Source organism: Piliocolobus tephrosceles, chromosome 10, assembly GCF_002776525.5.
Source record: "Piliocolobus tephrosceles isolate RC106 chromosome 10, ASM277652v3, whole genome shotgun sequence".
NCBI lineage: Eukaryota > Metazoa > Chordata > Mammalia > Primates > Cercopithecidae > Piliocolobus > Piliocolobus tephrosceles.
The window spans coordinates 67,837,430-67,859,162 of NC_045443.1; the positions used below are offsets into that span (position 1 = coordinate 67,837,430).

General features: G+C 41.7%; 1 protein-coding gene across 3 annotated transcripts in view; it reads right to left on the reverse strand.

Annotated features, from left to right (window-relative positions):
• PTPRB (protein tyrosine phosphatase receptor type B) overlaps window positions 1-21,733 on the reverse strand; it is a 126,854-nt gene that overhangs the window by 40,666 nt on the left and 64,455 nt on the right. For all 3 annotated transcript variants that reach the window (XM_023226529.2, XM_023226528.2, XM_023226527.2), the window contains 8 exons: window positions 21,017-21,280; window positions 16,142-16,405; window positions 15,333-15,596; window positions 14,000-14,263; window positions 10,763-11,032; window positions 7,135-7,398; window positions 4,967-5,230; window positions 3,642-3,923 (listed from right to left, as the gene is read on the reverse strand). In XM_023226529.2, coding sequence (XP_023082297.1) covers window positions 3,642-3,923; window positions 4,967-5,230; window positions 7,135-7,398; window positions 10,763-11,032; window positions 14,000-14,263; window positions 15,333-15,596; window positions 16,142-16,405; window positions 21,017-21,280 — 2,136 coding nt within the window. The remainder of the gene's footprint in view (window positions 1-3,641; window positions 3,924-4,966; window positions 5,231-7,134; window positions 7,399-10,762; window positions 11,033-13,999; window positions 14,264-15,332; window positions 15,597-16,141; window positions 16,406-21,016; window positions 21,281-21,733) is intronic.

Here is a 21,733-nt window from a genome sequence, read left to right on the forward strand (position 1 = left end):
GCCCGCCACACTTTTGTGAGTTTTAGCTCCAGGAGCTCATCCAGGTTCTCACAGTGAATATCGAAGAAAAATCCCCCTGTGTTTCTGAAAGGGGGGGAACAAAAGAACTGTTTTGAAACACACTAGAGCACTCTGCCCTCAGTGGAATCTACCCAAAGCCTAACCTGCTGGGGTTTTATCAGAGCCCAACTGACCTGGGCCAGGGGAATAACCCAACCCCAGCCACTTCAACCATCCTGTCCCACCTCAGGTGGGGGTAAGGGGTGCTGAGAAGTACCTGCAAAGTTCACAGCTTGGAGGCATAAGCTCGCTAGAAGACTAGACCTAATCGTAGGACTCTAAAGCACTTCTCCTCCCCCATGCTTCATCACTGCCCCACCAAACACCAATTTACGGCAGTTTCTTTTACGTAGTATGTCGTATCGAGCTATCAAGAAAAAAATCACAAGGCCTACTAAAGGAAAAAAATATATAGCTTGAAGAAACTGAACAAGGATCCAGAACCACAAGTTAGATATGGCAGGAATGTTGGAACCATCAGACCAGGAATTTAAAACAACAGTCATCAACATGTTAAGGGTTCTAATGGACAAAGTAGACAACATTCAAGAACAGGTGGGTGATGTAAACAGAGAGATGAACGTCCTAAGAAAGAACCAAAAATAAATGCTAGAGATCAAATCACTGTGACAGAAATGAAGAATACCTTGATGGACTTCTTAGTAGCTAGACATGGCTGAGGACAGTCTCTGAGCCTTGAGGATCTATCAGTAGAGACCTCCCAAATGGAAAAGCAAAGAAAACAAAGACTGAAAAGCAGAACACAATATCTAAGGACCATGGAACAACCACGAAAAGTGTATCCTACACAAAATGGGAATACCAGAAGGAGAAAGAAGGGAACTGAAGAAATATTTGAAACAAGAATGACTAAGAATTTCCCACAAATAAATGTTAGACACCAACCACAGATCCAGGAAGCTCAGAAAACACCAAGGAGGATATATGCCAAAAAAAACTATGCCTAGGCATATCGTTTTCACACTACAGAAAATCAAAGATAAAGAAAAATTCCTGAAAGAAGCCAGAGGGGGCAAAACAACTTACCTATAGAGGAGCAAAGTTAAGAATTACGTCCTCCTCTGAAGCCATGCAAACAAAAAGAGAGTGGAGTGAACACTTATTTCACGTGTTGATAGAAACAAGTACCTACTATGGGCCAGGTGCTCTTCTGGGGATTATGAACAGTACAGAGGTAAGTAAGATGTTAGCCCTAACCTGCAGGAATGGAAATGAGTCCAAATAGCCATAATAGAAGGCAGAAAGGAAAACATACCAGAAGAAATGGCGAGAGAAGGTGCTATGTGGGGGTGACACGCAACTTTCAGCTGCTGGCTATTAGTTATCAGCAGGAGTTAGTAAAAGCTGTAAGGCGGAGGTGACACTCTGCCAAGATATCAAGAAAGAGGCATTCTGCGTAGAGAAAAACCACAAACCCAGGTACCAACGGAGGAGATGCCAGGAGTAGGATGGTAGAAAATTGAGAACTGCAAATCATTATGGTTGAAGCATATTTGTGAGAAATTGAGTACTGGAATGATTTTATATGAAAATTATAAACTTCTATTCTATTTAAACTTCTGCTATTTTGGATTTTCTGTTACCCATAGCCTCACCTGATCCTAATAAATACAAGCCTCGAAAAAACAAACAAACAAACAAACAAACAAGTTCCACCAGTCATCATTCCTCATAAAATACAGCACTGAGTCCCTCTTCATGGCAGTTTTTGTCCTCCTGGGCACTCCCCCGTTTGGTAAATGCCTCACTTAAATTCTAGCATCCAGGACTGAATACAACAGTCCAGTTGTGATTTATAAGCCCAGCCTCTAACACAGTCATATGAGCTCTTAAACTGAGTACCTGCAAGGCTGTCGGGAAAGGCAGTCTCATGTGCATAGTCTATCGACCCCCGTTTGGCTGTGTAAGAAATGGCCCTTGAGCTTAAGATACTTTCTTACCAAGAGATGGAGAGCCTACACAGCCTGTGCTGGGCTCATTGCCTTGTGTGGGAGTATCGTTCCCTGTTGCAAGCCCAGTGTATGCTCTTTTGTTCTGCTTATGCATGTGTGTCACATGGCAGATGGTGAACACCAATGCTACAGTTGTCCTCTGAGGAGACAGGACAGGGTCCTTCTACTGTGGCCTGAGAGTGGTGCACTTAGTCAACTGCCCTGCATTGGCTGCTGGAAGAGACCATACACAATGTGCCCTTCTGTTTTCTGTTGTTGTCAGGGTTGAAGACAGCAAGTGCATCTCTGGGCAACCACTGCAGCTGGCCATGGGGGACTGACGCATACTGTTGAGGCTGATCTTACTCTGTCTCCTCCCTATGTAAGTAAAGCTTTGTTCCATCCAGTGTTGCGTTATGTTTCTCTGGTGACTCTAATACCAGATGCAATGGGCAGAAGCGTTCAGAGTCCTGCCCTGGGTTTGGTAACCAGTGCAGGGTGTTCTGTTTAACAGATTTCGTGAACACAGCCCACAGTCAGCCACTGAAAACTCAGCCTGAGCTTGCCATAAACTAAAACTCTTAGTTCTTTTTCACATATTTCTCTTGACACACAAATAACTGCTCTTTGGATACAATGTGGCATAAAAGTTATACTTGTTATAGTATTAATGCTTATTAAAAATGTCTGACTTTATTAAAATGCTTAAATGTCTAACTTTCAACTATGCATTTTACCAACAACCCAAAACTATCTGATCTGATCCCAGAAGCCACTTCTACTGGGTATTATTGAAACACAAATATTTGGATTAAAGTCCCTACACTGAAAACCTGTCTTCCCAAAATGCCTTTGGGAAGAAACTAGTATATGCTTCGTCGTCAAAGTATTTTTATCTCAGGGACATACAGCAGTATGTCCTATGATCCCTCTGCTTCTAGTTTTGCCTCTTTCAGTCTAATCTCTACACTGTACCCAGAGTAACTTTCTAAAGTGTAAATAATGATTATGATATCTCTGCTGAAATTGAGTGGCTCCAGTTGGTCCAAAATCAAGTTCAAAGTAGTTACCATGGAATACAAAACATTTTATTATCTGATTCCCTTAATCCTTACCTTTTATGCTATGGCCAAATAAACTTCTTTCTGTTCCCCTGTGAGTAGATCTTGTACTCTCCCTCCTCTCTGATCTTGGAATATTTTATTCTCTCGAGCTGGAATATTCTCCACTTCTTCCCCTACCTCTACCTGGTAAATTTCTTTCTTTAGGTTTCTATTTGGATGTTTCCTTTTCCAAGAAGTTCTCTTGTATTGGGTCAGATTACCCAAGCAGTGCCTCTATAGCACCATTTACTTCCCTCATCATACCCAAAATATAATGTCTATTTACAAATAGTACGTCCTACCTAATTGTAAGCCCCATGAGGGCAGAGAGAGATTATTTCTTTATTGTCCCTTGTTGTTAATGTTGAATGAATGAACAAATCTACACAAACTTCTGCCTGAATTCAAATCCAGACCAATCCCATGTAAAAATACGGATTTAATCCAAGCCCTATTTGAGTAAGATGTTGAACATATACTTCCCCTCACTCCATTTGAGAAACAAGAATAGGAGAACATGTCATACTTGTCCTCACAGTTCCAAAAATTGGTTTGCTGTAAGTTTTCCAGGAATCACCACTGACAGTCTTGACACTGAATTGATAGGATCTCCCTGGACGAAGACCATACACAATGCGTCCTTCTGATTTTCTGTTGTTGTAGGGGTTGAAGACAGTAAGTGCATCTCTGGGCAACCACTGCAGCTCAAAGTCATTGTAGTCTGTCCAGTCTGGGGGCCCCTTCCACGTGATGGCTAAGGATGTGTTTGCAATGTCAGCAAATGACATAAGACTGGGAGGACTTGGAGCTGAATATAGGAGAAAGTGAAAAATCACATAATCACGTCTATGCCATAACACATACAAAAAAGATAGCTGAGTAACATCAGACACACTTTTAATGTACTTTGTAGGAAGAGATAATATGATAATATAGTAGCAGGAGCTTTCATTAATAGTGTTTATTATGTGTAAGGCACTGTCCTCAAGCATTTTATGTACCTTTTCTTTTCTTTTTTTCTTTTTTTTTTTTTTTTGAGACAGAGTTTTGCTCTTGCCGCCCAGGCTGAAGTGCACTGTCATGATCTTGGCTCACTGCAACCTCCATCTCCTAGGTAACTGGGATTACAGGCACCTCAGCCTCCCAAGTAGCTGGGATTACAGGTGCCCACCACTACGCCTGGCTAATTTTTGTATTTTTAGTAGAGACAGGATTTCCTCTTGTTGACCAGGCTGTTCTCGAACTCCTGACCTCAAGTGATCCACCCACCTCGGCCTCCCAAAGTACTGGGATTACAGGCGTGAGCCATGGTGCCCAGCCTCGTATATGTTTTCTTAAATATTTATAGCCAGATCTTCCTTACCATGGTGCTGTGGAACATGAGTGTGCTCCGAATGGGTTACAAGTGTGTGAAGTATTAATTCCATCAGATTTTGGGGTGCAGAGCTGACATCCACAGACAATTATGTCCAATTGCAAATAGCCTTGTTGATTAACCCCAGGGTGACACACAGACATCTATGTGTGCCCATGACATAAAAACAGTTAGGGTGCACTGGTGATAGCCACACAGTGATGATGTATATGATTATCCCCACTTTGCAGATAAGGAAACTGAGGCCTAGAGATGCTCAATGACTTGCCCAGATTCATAGAGCTAAGCTAAGTACTTAGTTCTTTTGGACCGTAGCCTTGTCCTTTATCTGTTGTACCACAGTCCCTTCCCAAGTTCAGGGGCTAGCACAGGGTATACCATTATTGGCTTTATCTCGTCATTAAAATCAGAATCAAAATGTGTCTCTGGAAGCTACTTCCCACCACCCCTTGGCCACTTGCACCTGGGCTTCTCACCTGTTCTGCTCTCCGCTGTGACTTTATTGCTGAGATCTCCACTGTGAGTTACCACCCACAGTGTGTACTTCCTTCCAGGAACAAGGCCGTGAAACCGCCACTCCGTCAGGTCCTTGTCTTTCCAGTTCTCCTTCTTTGTGCCATTGGGATTATAGAGAATCAGCTCATAAAAGTCAAAGTCCCCAGAGGCTGGACTCCAGCTGAACCAAAGGCTGTCTGTCATGTTCCGATTGGACCCCCTGAGATGACTCACAGAGGCTGGGACTTAAACAGAAGAAAAATTCTTAATGAGAACAAAACAGAAACAAAGGCATTTTGGCCCACAGGTGAGAGTATATGCTATGTTGGGCATGTGGGTGAGCTGTACATATTATAGTCAGATCTTGCCTACATTTCAGGCTGTTTAACTTTAAGGGTGTATGGACTAGAGATATGGTGTAAATTAAAACAAAACAGGTGGTGACTTCTAGATGCTTGCCACATGCACCCTGATAAGCATGTAAAATGAAATCTTCATAAATGATGAATAAATCGTTGTCATTTAGCTTATTTAAAAAGGCCCAGAAAATGTGTATACAAGGTTCCAGCTCTTCCCCAGTGTGGCCTATGTCATTGCAGCCACCATCCCATAGCAACCCTCTCCGGGTCTCTTTACGTCCTCCCTACCCTCCTTTAGGTTCTCAGTTCTCTTGTGCTCTTTCTTATAAAATCTGTATTGGTACAACTTCATTTAGGGAGAGAAGTGTTAACAGTCACTCCTATCATTGTATAGATTAGTCATGCTGCCATCCATCCCAGTGGCTTTGCTATTCTTTGGAGAATGAAGACTGTTGCCACATTGGAGGACTTCTAAGCATTAATGAGCAGGTGAGGAAAGATGTGCAAAGGGCTGCCTCAGAAATGATGACAGGTAGGCAATTCTATCTGTGGCTGAGGCTTATCGCAGCTCTTTTTCACTCCTTTTAAAAGACAAACAGAACTTCTGTTGGGTGCCCTTGGAATATGTTCCCACATGGCTCCCCTCACCTTTAGTTCTCTGCTGAAATGCCTTCTCCTATCTAAAGTAGTTGCTTGTCCTGCCAAGTCACTATCATGACACATAATTTTTTTCACAGAATTTAAGGCATTCCCAAATCATCTCCCTTTAATGATCTGTCCCTGTCCTCTTACCTCCCCGCTATTCCAGAGTTTTCTGAGGGCAGCGCCCTTGACCATCTTGTTCACCGTCATATTACAGCAGTGGGCCATGTACCTGGCACAGAAGAGCACCTAAAACTATTGTCAAATGAGAAAAAAGAATTGAATAGGTAGGCTGGGCGTGGTGGCTCATGCCTCTAATTCCAGCACTTTGGGAGGTCGAGGCAGAGGACTGCTTTAGCCAAGGAGTTCAAGACCAGCCTGGGCAATATAGGGAGGCCCCCATCGCTATAAAAAATAAAAATTAAAAAATTAAAAGTTTGCCATGCATGGTGTCATGTGTCTGTCGTCCCAGCTACTTGGGAGGCTGAAGCAAGAGGATCACTTGAACCCAGGAGGTCGAGGCTGCAAGGAGCCATGATGGCATCACTGCACTCCAGCCTGGGCAACACAGCGAGAACTTGTCTCAAAAAAAAAAAAAATTTTTTTTTGAATAGGAGATAAAAGACTCAAATTATGGGAAAAGGGTAGATTCTGTTTTTTATTTGCAGCCCAGAGAGATGTCTCTCACTTTCCTGGAACTCTGTGTTTTCACTTCATATAGTGCTATGTTTCTAATTCACAGCAGTCACTGCCTGTTTGTTATATTTGTGGTTGCCCTTCTGTGCTCCTGCTCTCCTCTCCATCTATTTCTTGTTAGAAAGCTGAAGGGTATGGCTTGAATTAAACTCTGATGTGTCACCGCCCTCTTGTACAGTTTGATGTCAAGAGGAGGAACCACATTCATTTTTTACCAAGCCCTAGGAAGTAAACAAGTGGAGGCAAAAGAGCAGAAGCTAGTGCAAACACTGGCCACAAATTAGTTATACATAATCAAAGGTGCGATTTAGGGTCAAACAGCCTGAAAGTCACAAATGTCATATAAAGCTACATCCTGAATAGAATAGGAAACTAAGGACCAACCCAGGAAAAGCCAGTGAATACCGGGACAATTCCCCCACGATGCATTAATGCGTGGGTCTTGGTCTTACCTGTTCTACCAAATATGAAAGACTCATTAGACAGCTCCCCACTGTGAGTTACAATCACCATCTTGTACATTCGGCCTTGTAGCAAGTTCTGGAAAGAGAAGCTCTGGACTTGCGGGTCAACTTGAGCTCTCTCCTGGAGATTCCCATCTGGGTTGTACAAAAAGATGTTGTACCAGCTGAGCTCCCCCTCTGAGGCGGTCCAGCGGAAGGACAGGTGCCTGGTGGAGTTCTCTGTGATCCTCAGGTTGGTGACAGCTGCTGGGACTGGAAAAGTCGAGGAGCAAGAGAATGAGGGAGGGAAATGCAGTGAGGAGAAGAGAGCAGGTGGGAAAGAAAGGGAAAAGCAAACAGAGAGAGGAAGTTGGATTCAGTGATATAGGAAACAGAAACAATAGGAAAAGCCAAAAGCATTTTTCAAAAAGCTTCATGTTAGAATTTTGCAAACCCTTTTGGACTTCTGTGCTACCTCTTGGCAAGGTCAAGTGCTGCTAGAAACCGCCTCCTTGCAAACTGCTGGCACAGATGCTGTCTGATTCCTCAGAAGACTTAAGATGCCAGTAGAAACAGAACAGGACATCTGCCTTGATTTCGCCTGAGTTCTCTTTTCTCCACCTCAAATGCTCTTTCTCAGGCTCCTTTTGCTTTCTCCGCTCCTTTTGCCAGGTCCTTACAAGTTATTTCCCATGGATCCATCCTTTGTTTCCTTCATATTCTATAGCCCTAGCTGAGCAATCAGTCTCATTCAATTTATGGATTCAACTAGCATTCTGGTCCAGATCTTTTTATGTCCAGCTCACTACTCTTCTGAGCTCAAATCGGTATTTCCAAATGCCTATGGTCCCCCCTCTCTGCAAGTCACTCAGGCACCTCAAATTCAATACTCAGCTGAACTCTGTGGATTTTTGCCTGACCCTCTCTCCTCCTGCTTCTCTTATCTCAATTAATGGCATCATCTTCTACCAGACATCCTAGGTAGAAACTCTGGAATCTTCTGTTCCTTCCTCTATAATCCAATCAGCTCCCAAGTGCCACCTTAGCTAATGCAAAAATATTTCTTGACTGTATCCACTATTCTTCATGAGAGCCCCTGCATTCGTTCAGCTCTTGGTCCTTCTCCTATGACTGCAGTCATGTCATGACCCCATTACCTGTCCAACTGCATCTCCCCCACTCATTTGCGCTCACTCTGTTCCAGTCATATGGGCCTCTTTACTGTTCCTCCAACAGGTCAGACACACACCCACTCAGGGTCTTTGCTTTGGCATTGGCTCTGCTTCTAAATACCCAAATATTTGCATGACTTTCTCATTTCTTTCAGAGTTTTACTCAAATGTCACTGCCTCAATGAAGTCTTTGGGGACTGTACTACCTAAAATTGTAAGTCCCGGCTGGGTGCAGTGGCTCATGCCTGTAATCCCAGCACTTTGGGAGGCTGAGGAGGGTGGATCACCTGAGGTCAAGAGTTCAAGACCAGCCTGGCCAACATGGCGAAACCCCATCTCTACTAAAAATGTAAAAATTAGCTGGGTGTGGTGGTGCACACCTTTAGTCCCAGCTACTCTACTCGGGAGGCTGAGGCAGGAGAATTGTTTGAACCCAGGAGGTGGAGGTTGTGGTGAGCTGAGATTGCACCACTGCACTCCAGCTTAGGTAACAGAGGGAGATTCTGTCTCAACAACAACAAAAAAATTGTAAGCCCCTTCACCAGGCATGTGTCTTATGCCTGTAATCCCAACACTTTGGGAGGCTGAGGCAGGTAGATCTCTTGAGCCCAGGAGTGTGAGACCAGCCTAGGCAACATGGAGAAACCCTGTCTCTACAAGGAAGTACAAAAATTAGCTGGGCGTGGTGGCACATTCCTGAAGTCCCAACTACTTGGGAGGCTCAGATGGGAGGATTGTTTGAGCCCAGGAGGCAGAGGTTGCAGTGAATTGAGATTGTTCCACTGCACTCCAGCTTGGTGCCAGAGCGAGACACTGTCTCCAAAATAATAATGATAATAATAATAATAATAATAATAATAATAACCATAGATAGATAGATAGATAGATAGATAGATAGATAGATAGATAGATAGATAGTTGGATAGATAGATAAAATTGTAAGCCCCAACTCTTGCTATCCCACTTTCCTAATTTAATTTCCTTCTTGGTCTTTATTACCACCCAACCTCCTATATCTTTTACTTATTTATTTTGTTTATTGACTTTCTTCCCCACTAGACTATAAGCATAATGACCATGGGAATTTTTTATTCATTTCTGTATATCGAGCAGTTAGAACAGTGCCTAACCTATAGTATGTACTCAATAATAAATGAATTAATAGGTGGATCTCCTCACCTCTGGTTCATTTCTATTCAATCCATTGCCCGATTGCTATCTGATTTATCTTTTTAAAGATAAATCTTTTATTACAAAACAATTGCTCTCTGGCTAAAAAATTTGTATTGCTTTAAGATAAAAAAACTCCTGAGGAAGGCTACCAGGCACCCTCTAATTTGCCTCCAATCTGGCTTTCAGCCTCACCTTTCCATCATGCAACACACATTTCAGCCACCCACAACTTCTCCTTTCTCCTGTTCATATCTCCTGGCCTTTGCACAGGACAGGCTGTCTGTACAAAGTATTCTACCTTCTCTCCATAAGGAGAATTTCTTCATCCTTCAAGACAGTACTGAAATGTCACTTTTATGAAGATGTCCAAATTCTGCCTGACCTCCATGCTTCCCTGAATGCCAGACATCCCTCTCTTATATGTACTCTTTATCACAATGCATTGCCATTATTTGTCCATGTGTCTGTCTCATCACTCAGCTCTTTAAGGACGAGAAGCATGCCTGATTTATCTTTATGTCCCCGTCAACATAACCATCCCCGCCTTCAGACCTATGTACTTACTAAATAAGTTATCAATCAATTAGGCCAATGTGGTTGTCTGAATAGCCCCAAAGATGTCCATGTCCTAATCCCCAGAACCTGTGAATATGTTACCTTCTGTGGCAAAAAGGGCTTTGTAGATGTGATTAAGTTAAGATCTTGAGACGAAGGAATTATCCTGGATTGTCCGGTTGGTGACCAAGGTAATCACAAGAGTCCTTAAAAGATGGAAGAGGGAGGCAGGAGAGCAGAGAAAGAAATGTAAGGTCCCATGCAGAGATTGGAGCAATGTCATCGTTGGGAGGGGGACACGAGCCAAGGAATGTGGGCAGCCTCAGAAGCTGAAAAAGGCAAGGAGTGGATTCTCCCCCGAAAGTCCCTACAGGAAACACAGCCCTGATGTCTTCATTTCAGTCCCCAAAAACCATTTTTCAGACTCTAACCTTCAGGACTAGAAAATAATAAATTTGGGTGGTTTTAAGCCACTAAGATTGTGATATTTTATTACAGTAGCAATAGAAAGCTAATAGCACCAATATTAATGAAAAATCAGAATCAGAGTGTGGTGGGCTGAGTCCTGTGTGGATAGGGAAACTGACATGGAAGTGGCAAATCCGGGTGAATGTTCCCAGCATATCAAGAGATAGATACCATCTCCCAATGTTGCTTCATCCCTCTCACCCTGTGGTTCTTACACAATAGTAGACATTGGCAATATGTGCTACAAAACGTTATGCTGTGCTAATTACCTGTTCGGCCTTCAGTCTGGGCTTCCTTGCTAAAGAGGCCTCCACTGACAGTTAGGATCTGTATCTTGTATTTCTTGCCTGGTGTCAGATCTTCAAATTTGTGTTGCTTAGTGGTGGCTGGCTCTGATGTGTTGTGCAGAAGGATTCCATTCTCAGTCAGAAGCAGGATATCATATCTTTCTGCCACACCAGCAGCTTTTTGCCAACTTACTATTAAGGAATGACTGCTGTATGCATTGTCTGCAATTACTCCTTGGACAGATGCTGGAACTGCAGAGAGACAAGTGGAGCAACAAAATACAGATTTTATCACTTAGGGTAAAGTAATCAATTGAGAAAAACTCCGGAATCAACTGCAGGTAGATGATGCGTTTGCTTTATCTGTGTGGCATAGATACTTTCTATGTGTCCTTATGAAGAAAAGAGGAGAAAGGATTTCCTGGCTTAACCTGTCTGTACAACTACTTTGAGTCTCCATTTTTTTCTCTGAATTTAAATAGGATCTCAGATAGAAAAGTTAGTGAAGATGGCCCTGATAAATATGCAGAGTGGTGCATACCTATGAGTCTAGAAAGTGAAGAATGCTGAGCACGTTCATATTCAGTGAATGTGGGTTTGATGGTGAATTATGTTTCTTGTTTAGACTTTTATTACTAACATTAACTAAGGTCAAAACTTCAAGTCTTGACTTCAGCGGTAGTATATACTAGTATTTGTTCTATAGCTCCTGAAGTGAAATGCAAAATAGTATTATTGTTATTATAATAATATTTTCTGTCCTATGTTCATTTCTTTTCTCATTCTACATAATCTTCTTAGATTTCATCTATGTCCATGGTTTGAAGTGTCACCCATAAGGTGACAACTCCTGAATTTAAACTTTCAGTTGTTTCTCCTGCTTTTGCAAATCACATCTCTCCCTGAATGTACCACAGACACCCAACACTCAACACGTCCAAATTGGACTCCGCATCTCCGTCCTACAATGTTCTCATTGTCTTTTGTCTCTATCTCTTGGTTCAAGTCAGAAACTTCAATTGTCACTCTCAACCTTGTCTATATAATCAAATATGAGTTTTTTTCTGTATCCTAAATCTTCTGTCTCTTGAATCTAGCCACTCTCTGTATGCTGCCACTACCTCAGAACCATATCATATCCTTTAGCAAGTATAAATGAGACCATACATCATTGCAACTGCCTACTGACCAGTCACTTGCGTCCTTACCTCCCACTCTTTCAGTCTGCAGACTCTATCTAGTATATTTTTATAGCACTCCCATGCTGATGGCCCTACAGTGGCTCTCCATAATTCCAAAACACCTTCACAGGCAAACAAAGCTCTTCGTGATTTGGTCTATCTACTTACCTGGTCACATGGCTCACATTTTTTATTCTAGTATACTTTTGTTTTTTATGCTTTTAGTAGAGATGGGGTTTTGCTACATTGCCCAGGCTGGTTTTGAATACCTGGACTCAGGCTATCCACTCACCTTGGCCTCCCAAAGTGCTGGGATTACAGGCATGAGCCACCATGCCCAGCCTTTATTCTAGTATACCAAATAAGGTGTAGGTCCCCAAATGTGCCATCCATTCTCCTACCTCCAGGGCTTTGTTTTCTCTGTTGGAACCAAGTCAACTTACACTTCATCTGGATGACTTCCTAATCTTTCTTTAAATATTACTTCCTCCTGAAAGCCTTCCCTGATTCTTCTTGTTTGCTTCTCTAACATCTCATAACCACTTTTATCTTAGCACTTACCATGTTTTACTGTCATTGCCTTTTACTTTTCTGTCTCCTTCACTAGATTATAATGTTCTTAAGGTCAGGGGCTCTGCCTTGCTACTGAGTGCCCACTTTATTTTTTCTGAGACAGAGTCTCACTCTGTCACCAGGCTGGAGTGCAGATCTTGGCTCATTGCAACATCCACCTCCCAGGTTCAAGTGATTCTCCTGCCTCAGCCTCCTGAGTAGCTGGGACTACAGGTCTGCACCACCATGCCCAGCTAATTTGTTTTTTTTTTGGTATTTTTAGTAGAGATGGGGTTTCACCATGTTGGCCAGGATGGTCTCAATCTCTTGACTTCGTGATCCACCCGCCTCAGCCTCCCAAAGTGCTGGGATTACAGGCATGAGCCACTGCGCCCAGCCAAATGCCCACTTTCTAACACAGGGTTTGTCATAGGGTTAAAGATATGCAGATAAAGATATAAACATAGATATGAAATAGAGGCATAGTAGGGCATGGTATAGAAACCTCAGGCCCCACAGCTAAATAAGTGGTCATGAGAATGGGAGACATCTAAGAAGTACTGTGTCACAGTGGAGAGGGCATGAGGTTTGGGGACAGAGACCTAGACTTGAATTATAGCTTTAGGTCTTATTATATATGTATCCTTGATACTGTTTCATAAACTTTCTGAGCCATACTTTCCTCATCTGTAAGAGGACTATAGTATGACTAGAGATCTTTCAAAAAGAATACATGAATAGTGATATTGATGTAAACAGATTTATTTTTACATTTGATACCTTTTTTTTTTTTAGCTCTACCAGATGGCACAGATGTGTACTTGTTCTTAAAAGGTAGAACTTTTGAAAAATGCATAATTATGGAAGTCTCCATATTAAAATTAATTAATTTATTTATTTATTTATTTATTTATTTAGACGGGGTCTCACTCTGGTTACCCAGGCTGGAGTGCAGTGGCATGATCACGGCTCACTGCAGCCTTGACTTCCCAGGCTCAGGTGATTCTTCTACCTCAGCCTCCCAAGCAGCTGGAAGTACAGGTGTGTGCCACCACGCCTAGCTAATTTTTTGTATTTTTAGTAGAAATGGGGTTTAGCTGTGTTGTCCAGGCTAGCCTCAAACTCCTGAACTCAAGCAATCTACCTGCCTTGGCCTTCCAGGCACGGTGCTGGGATTACAGGCATGAGCCAGCGTGCCCAGCCTGCTTGTTAAAATTTAAAATTTTATTATCCTTTAGCAAGTATAAAAATTTGTTCAAATGATTTGGTTTCTGATTCCCTTTCATTTGTTTTGAAGATCTCCATTAAGAGAAAAATGCAAAGAATAAATGAGTAAGGTTCTTGAAACCATTGAATTATACAAACTTTGGTGGGTTTAAATTTGGGTTTGTGAATAGCTGAGCCAATAGCTGAGCCCATTCACTGTCCCATTTTGGAGAACCATGAGGCATTCTACAGTCTAGCCCTTCTCCAGGTGGATGCTCACCTGTCCGCCCAACCACATTTATCTGATTCTTCAGGGACCCGCTGACTGAGGCAATCATGATCCGGTACTGCTCCCCGGCCTCCAGTCTGTGGAACGTGTGCTCAAAGATGTGCTTGGGAACAGTCTGAGAGTCAACCTTTTGACTGTGCCTGAATGCCGACACCGTGTAGGAATCAACGTCTCCCCCACCAGGAGTCCAGTTCACCATCAGGCTATCTGTTGCTCCATTGGGAGAAATGTGAATATTTTTGACAGCACTAGGAACTAAAAAAGAAAATAAATTTAAAAGTCATCACTTAAAGAATGAACTGTTGAAATTTTCAACCAAAGTTTTGAATGCTTCTGATGTTTTGGCACCCACTAAGAGAACTCACATTAAAAAGAAAGTACAATTTGCCACTTTTCTCTGATTTTTCTGTGTGAACTGAAGTTGATGGGGGAAAGCATAGGGGGAACTGAAGGCCGGTGAGTGGAAATGAGGAATGTTAATTATATAGCGATGGGCTAGTTAGGGTGCCTTGGTCCAAGTTTTTGTTTTCTCACTCACTAGCTGTGGGACTACAGGCAAATTACTTGACCTCTGTAAGTCTCAGTTTCTTCATTAGGAAAAACGGCAGTGATGATAATACCAGCCAATAAAGTTGTGAAGATTGATTCTTATTTTATTTTATTTTATTTTTTGAGGCAGGGTCTTGCTCTGTTGTCCAGGCTAGAGTGCAGTGCATGATTATGGCTCACTGCAGCCTATACCTCCTGGGCTCAGGTGATCCTCCCACCTCCACCTTCCCAGTAGCTGGGACTACAGGCACACACCACCATGCCCGGCTAATTTTTTGTATTTTTTTATAGAGACAGGGTTTTGTCATGTTGTCCAGGCTGTGCTTGAACTCCTGAGCTCAAGCTATCCTCCTGCCTTGGCCTCCCAGAGCATTTTGTGAAGACTGAACAAGATGTAGACATAGAATGCTTTGCTATGGGTCTGGTTCATGGTGAACTGTCAGTACACGTTAACTACTATGGCAACACTCCTAAAAGAGTTCTAAAGAAGTGATTTCCAAGTAACAATTCTTAATCTGTGTGCCTCACAAGCAACAGCTAATCACATCAGTTCATCGCTATTTCTCTGCAAACACCCCCCCCACCCGCCACTGACGTCATACTTTATTTTCGTTCATCCAGGTTGGACAACATCATTGTCACTATCAAGATGACTTTGTCCCTTCTTGCTCTCTCCCTTTTACCCTTCCAAATCCTCAATCGAAATGCCCGGACTACCCAAAAGTTAAATACACCACTGCATCTGTTCAGGTTCAAGAACAGTATTTCACATTACCTGTGAAGCCCTCAATGAAGGCTGACTGCTGTACATCTCCACTAATCGTCAAGACAAGAATTTTGTATTGGCGGCCTGGTGTTAGGGAAGTAAATCGATACTCAGTTGCAGTATTTACAAGGTGAAAAGGAGGGAATACTTTCATGTCATTGAAGAGCAGCTGGATCTCATACTGGTCAACATCCCCATTAGCTCCTGACCAAGTCACATGCAAGTCCTCAGTGCTCCTGTTCCGCAATGTTAGATCCTTAACAGGCTCTGGAACTAGGGAGAAAAATGAGAAGACATTTCAGGAAAGGAACTGATCAGAATTTACCTACATAATAATTTATGAATCACATTCAAGGAACTGGCAACATCTCCCTTCCCCCAATAAACCACTAGCACTACTTCATGCATAATTAAACAAGAAAAATTGGAAGCAGCTATTAAAATTGTAATTTTTTTCCCTGACATAAATGTTACATGATCAGCATTGGTAGAACATAATTATAAAATGAGTTATGATCTCGACCATAAGATAAAACAAGAAGTCTAGAATTTAAATGCCATGATGCAGGAAGACAGGGAAGACAAATGGGACATTTAGCCTTCTTGCTCTCTCGCTCTCTCAGTATGTTTGCTTTTATCTACCAATAAATATTCTGTAATTATAAGCCATGGCTTGGCTAAATGATGTTAGCGCCAAGTGAGACTTACTGGGAATGTAATGTACTAATGAATAAGCAGAAAAAATTCAAGGTTCAGATAAATTACTCAGAGACTTTCAAGTCCAACCAACTGTCGGATTTTGCAATCATTTCACTTACTTGTTCTCCCATTCCCTTGTTCACTGGCTTCATATTGTCCACTTTTTGTAGTAACAGTGACACTGTACAACCGTCCAGGGACTAGCTGAACAAATACACATTCGTTTTCCGATTTGGGAATGCTTTTGGTTTCAATGAAGTTGTTTTTGTTTTTAATGGTGACTTCATAGTGATCAAAGTCTCCAGTGGCATGCACCCAGGATACCCTTAAATAGTCACTCCTGGCTGAGTTGCTAACACTGACTCCCTGGACTTTGTCAGGCACTGAAAAGGAAACAGAGAATGACTAAATATGTATTAATTCTGAGTGAGTAATTGATCACAGATGACAACCCAGGACAATAAAAAAGAAAGAGTAGAATATTATTGTGTGTATTAAAAAGAAAAATCTTAGACCTTAGATCACAAATTTCTGGAGGGGAAAGACTGTTACACTATGTGGAGTGATTAAATGGATCTTTTAACAGAAGCTGATGAACTCATTCTAGAGTTTGGGCCTGCTGTTTGCCTGCACAAAATGTCATGTATAAGATGGAACATTAAACATGATGGCTGATGATTAATATGAGTGATGGTAAATGATATAGATAATTCCAGCATACCTTGCTGACTCAAAAGTTACTAAGAAGAATATAAGCAATCTCCCCAATCCCCACCAAAAAAAAAAAATGAGGCTATGCACGGTGGCTCACACCTATAATCCTAACACTTCGGGAGGCTGAGGCTGGCAGATCACTTGAGGTCAGAAGTTTGAGAACAGCCTGGCCAACATGGTGAAAGCCAATCTCCACTAAAACACAAAAATTAGCAGGGCATGGTGGTGCACACCTGTAGTTCCAGCTACTCAGGAGGCTGAGATGGAAGAATCACTCGAACCCAGGAGGAGCAGGTTGCGGTGAGCTGAGATCACATCAAGCCCCTGCACTCCAGCCTGGGTGATGGAGCAAGACTCTGTCTCATTAAAAAAAAAAGAAAAGAAAAGAAAAATAAAAATGGAAGAAGAAACACATATGGTGAACTGCATAATAAATGAAGAGATTTTCCACATTACTGGTGATCAAGGAAATGCAATTCAAAACCACAGTGAAATACTGTTTTATATCCATTTGACTGGCAAAATAAAAAAACTCTATAAAAACCAAGTGTGGAAGAATATGTACAGGAGACTGGATAATGAATATATACATATACACACATACACATACACAGTGAATGTTATAGAATAGTTATAATTAATTCCTTAACTCAAAACACAAAAATAGGGATTTCTTGTCCCTAATATCAAAACAAAACATGGATGAATCTTATCTATATAATAAGTAAAACATCTAAGTCCCTGATATTAAATACTGCATTAAAAATACCTTTTAAATAATGTTAAAAACAACAAAAAATTTTAAAACCAATAATTTTAGGCCCGTATATAAATGCAATAAAACTATGCAAGATGGAAAGCAAGCGAGAGGTGAACATAGGAGTCAAGATGTTGGCTACTTTTGAGTGAATTCGTGAGGTGGGGACCACATTTTTCGATGTAGGTTATTGTCAAGATCCTAGCTTTTATTTTAGATAGTGGTTGGTTTCTTGTGTATATGTTAAATTATTAAAAATTACTAACTAGATGCCTAAAAAGTAAAGGTGGCAGTTGATCCATGGTTTCTTTTTTCTTTTCCTTTTTTTTTTTTTGAGACATCACTCTGTCGCCCGGGCTGGAGTGCAGTGATGTTATGTTGGCTCACTGGAAACTCCACCTTCTGGTTCAAGTGATTCTCCTGCCTCAGCCTCCCAAGTAGCTAGGATTACAGGTGCCTGCCACTATGCCTAGCTAGCTTTTTATATTTTTAGTAGAGATGGGGTTTCACCATGTTGGCCAAGCTGGTCTCGAACTCCTGACCTCATGATTCGCCCACCTCGCCTGTGAGGGGATGCATGGTTTCTTGAACCAAGAATTATGATTAATACAATTTTGTGCATGTGAGGTTCTTTCTAATATATAAACAAAACCATTCTGTATATCTGTGGTTCCCTCCCCAACCAGTACATAAATATATGCATGTTACTAGGAACGCTGTAGAACAAGGCAATTCTGTATTTAGAGCATGATATTAAGGAGATTTCATTTTTCCATTTGGGGCTGAATTTTAATTCAACAGTAGGCCTCAGATTCATTACTATTTCACTGTAACTGGATATTATACATATTTGAGGAGGAGCATTGAAAAGAGGCATGAACTCGGATCCAGGGTACTAAACTCTTATCCCAATACTACCATGTCCTCTAGGCCTGTACAGCCTCTCTCTCTATTTGGTATGTATTAGGGGTTTCTGATCTGACCACATGCCAAGACTGTGTCCAATTTTTCTCCTCTACTTTTTCTCAAATCATGAAATGATCTAGAAATTTCAGTATTTTGGCATAGAAGCTCCATTTTTCATATGCTTCTCACACCTACAAGTTGCATTAGCATCCTTTGTTGCATTGTGTTTACTGATTAGCATTTGGAATATAGCTCACCACAGATATGGAGCAAGGACAGATACGCTTTCTCCAAGATATTTACCTAAAACCAATTACAGTGTTGTTAGAATACAGTCATCACAGAGTTAAGGAGAGGAAATTATGAAGTGGCATGCATGGGCTAAGAAAGGTCAATGATCCAGGCAATTTGCTGAAGGCAAAGCAACTATTACAGGAAGAAAAACCTGGCTGAATATCACGTTAAGTCAATAAGGAGCTCACCGGGTGGAACAGGGGATAATTTGTGGAGACCTGCCTTGCTACACAGTGAGATGATGTGATACAGAATTAGAAATATTGGTATTTTCACCCAAAGTGTAGAACAAGAGCATCAGAAATGGAAAAGGGCATTAAGATAATCAGCCAAAATCATCAAGAGAACAACTCAGACATGACTCTCCAGTTAAACTGATTTGTCGGGGGCAATGATTTGCCTCCATTAGTCATGCACCAAGTCCAAGTTCATGCTGGTCAAGGAGTCAAGAGGATGCACTGAATAAAGAATCACTTTCTTGCATTTAAAATCAATCTCAGCAAAAGGCTTTGCAATAGTAAAGTCATACAGATAGGAAATCATCATGAATTGACATTGGAAGGAAGCAAGGGGTTGGTGGTTAGGTAACACATCCTTTAATTTCTGGTGATTTTTACGCTCCAAGTTGATCAACATGAGACCCTGACATAAGACTGCTTTGTAAATAGAAATCTGCTTTTCAGATCTAAGTCATTATTGTGATTGTCAGTGTAACTGGGCTTAAAATTATTCAAGGGTAGGGATAATCTCTTTATATCCCTGACTAGTGCTCCAGGATACAGCGTGATGGAACAGACATAGCACTGGAGCTAGGCTGAGCTCCACTACCGGCCAGCCCTGCAACCTTGGAGAAGCCACACTCCTTCTCTGGGATTTCGTTTATATCCAAATGGGGAAATATGATTAGATCATTCTAAGGACCCCTTCAATGCCAGCATCCTGTAACAATATAAATCAGAGGTTCTTAGCTTTTTGGGGGTCACAGAAACCATGAGAATCTGATAAAAGCCATGGACTCTTTCTTCTCAAAGAAATGCATATACCTTTCCTATCCCCAGCCACTTCATAAACAATTTCAGGGGTTACTACATTTGTAAAGTCTCCCATGAACCATGGACTCCCAGGGGGAACCCCTGATCTAAGTGATTTCTGATTATTCCTTTGCCAAATATTTAATGAGTGCCTACTAAGTCCCAGGTCCTGTGCTATGTAATAGGATAAGGACAATTGTCCCAGAACTTCATGGAAAAACTGACATTTTAAAATACAGAAATAAACTCATAGCTTAGTAGGAAACATTTGACAATGTATTGATGCCAACCTTAAGGAGAAATCTCAGGTATAAACCCCAGAAAGCATAAATATATTGGGAAAATGGTAGCTATTTAAATTTAATTCTTTCCAGCACATTGGACTGAACATTCATTTCCTTTGCTAAGATTTTTGCTCCCTAATCCCAGAGCCATAAAAGTTCACATTTTCACCTTGTGTAAAAAAGGATGAATAGTGGTTTTGACCAACAGACATTTCAGGATGGATTTTAGGATGGAGAGCTTTATAGGCACTGGAGTCATTCAGAATTGGGTTTAAAACCAGGATCTGAAACATACTAGGTGTTTAACAAGGTAAACAGCTGGGCAAGTTACTTGACCTCCCTGAACCTTGGTTTCCTGATCTGTAAAATGGGAATCATAACAATGACTATCTCAATAAGGCGTTCATATGGGTTAGTTAAGACATATAAAGCCAGGCCCTAGCAACCAAAAAGTACTCCATAGATGGGAATACTTTTTTTTTTTTTTTTTTTTGAGACGGAGTCTCACTGTCTCCCAGGCTGGAGTGCAGTGGCGCGATCTCAGCTCACTGCAAGCTCCACCTCCCAGGTTCATGCCATTCTCCTGCCTCAGCCTCCCGAGTAGCTGGGACTACAGGCGCCCGCCAGCACGCCCAGCTAATTTTTTGTATTTTTAGTAGAGAGTAGAATAAATTTTTGTATTTCACCATGTCAGCCAGGATGGTCTCGATCTCCTGACCTTGTGATCCACCCGCCTTGGTCTCCCAAAGTGCTGGGATTACAGGCTTGAGCCACCGTGCCCGGCCAAACGGGAATACTTTTTACGCTATTTGAATATAATAGAAATTCTAGTCACACAGGGTCTGCTCACATAAGGAGTTTCTTGGGTTAAAATACGAAGACTCCATAACAGTTTTGTGATCTCAAGGGCCTTTCATCCCATCATTACAGAATTGCTACAGCTCTGTGGTGCCCTGAGCCACATGTGAATTGGTTCTTACAGAGCCCTGAACCTTCATACAGCCTTACCTGTCCGCTCTTGGCTGAAGGAGTGATTTTCATACTTGCCACTCCTTGTAGTTATGGTCACGGTGTAAAGGCGGCCTGGGGTGAGGGAGCTGAAGGAACATTCTCTGACAGACTTGGCAATGACAAGGGACTGAACCACCCTGCCATCATGAGACAACGTCACCTCATAGTTATCCACATCTCCGGGCGCCGGCAGCCAGGAAACGCTGAGGTAGTCATTACGACCGGAATTGTTCACCGTTACTCCACTCACACTGGAAGGGACTGTGATTTTCAAAGGTAGGGGGGGATTCAAAAAGAAAAACACAGTCAAAAGTTTGGGTTGTCTATTGCAGTCAGCACAAATCGTCGACTCAAGATCTAATCTGATTACATAAGAGGTCAAGGAAGTATGAGGATTTCACTCAGCTTCTAGAAGCTGAGTGTTCTTACATCAGAAGGCTAATCAAAATAAAAATGTCAGGAGGCCTTTGGGATGCCTCGTAAATACAAGGATGCCACTGCTGAATTTTTATAGGGTTGTTTGTAAAGCATTTCAAGTGGAGGCATCTTTATAGAATGTTTTAGAAGGTTCCCTGTAAGAAAGGGAACAAATATTTCAACAATCCAAATGAATCAACTTGAACAAAACTTACCAATAAAGCAAAAATGTTTCAGTGGAAAGGGGAAGAATAAGGTAGCTTTTCTAAAGACCTTAAACTGGGATAGCTTCAATCT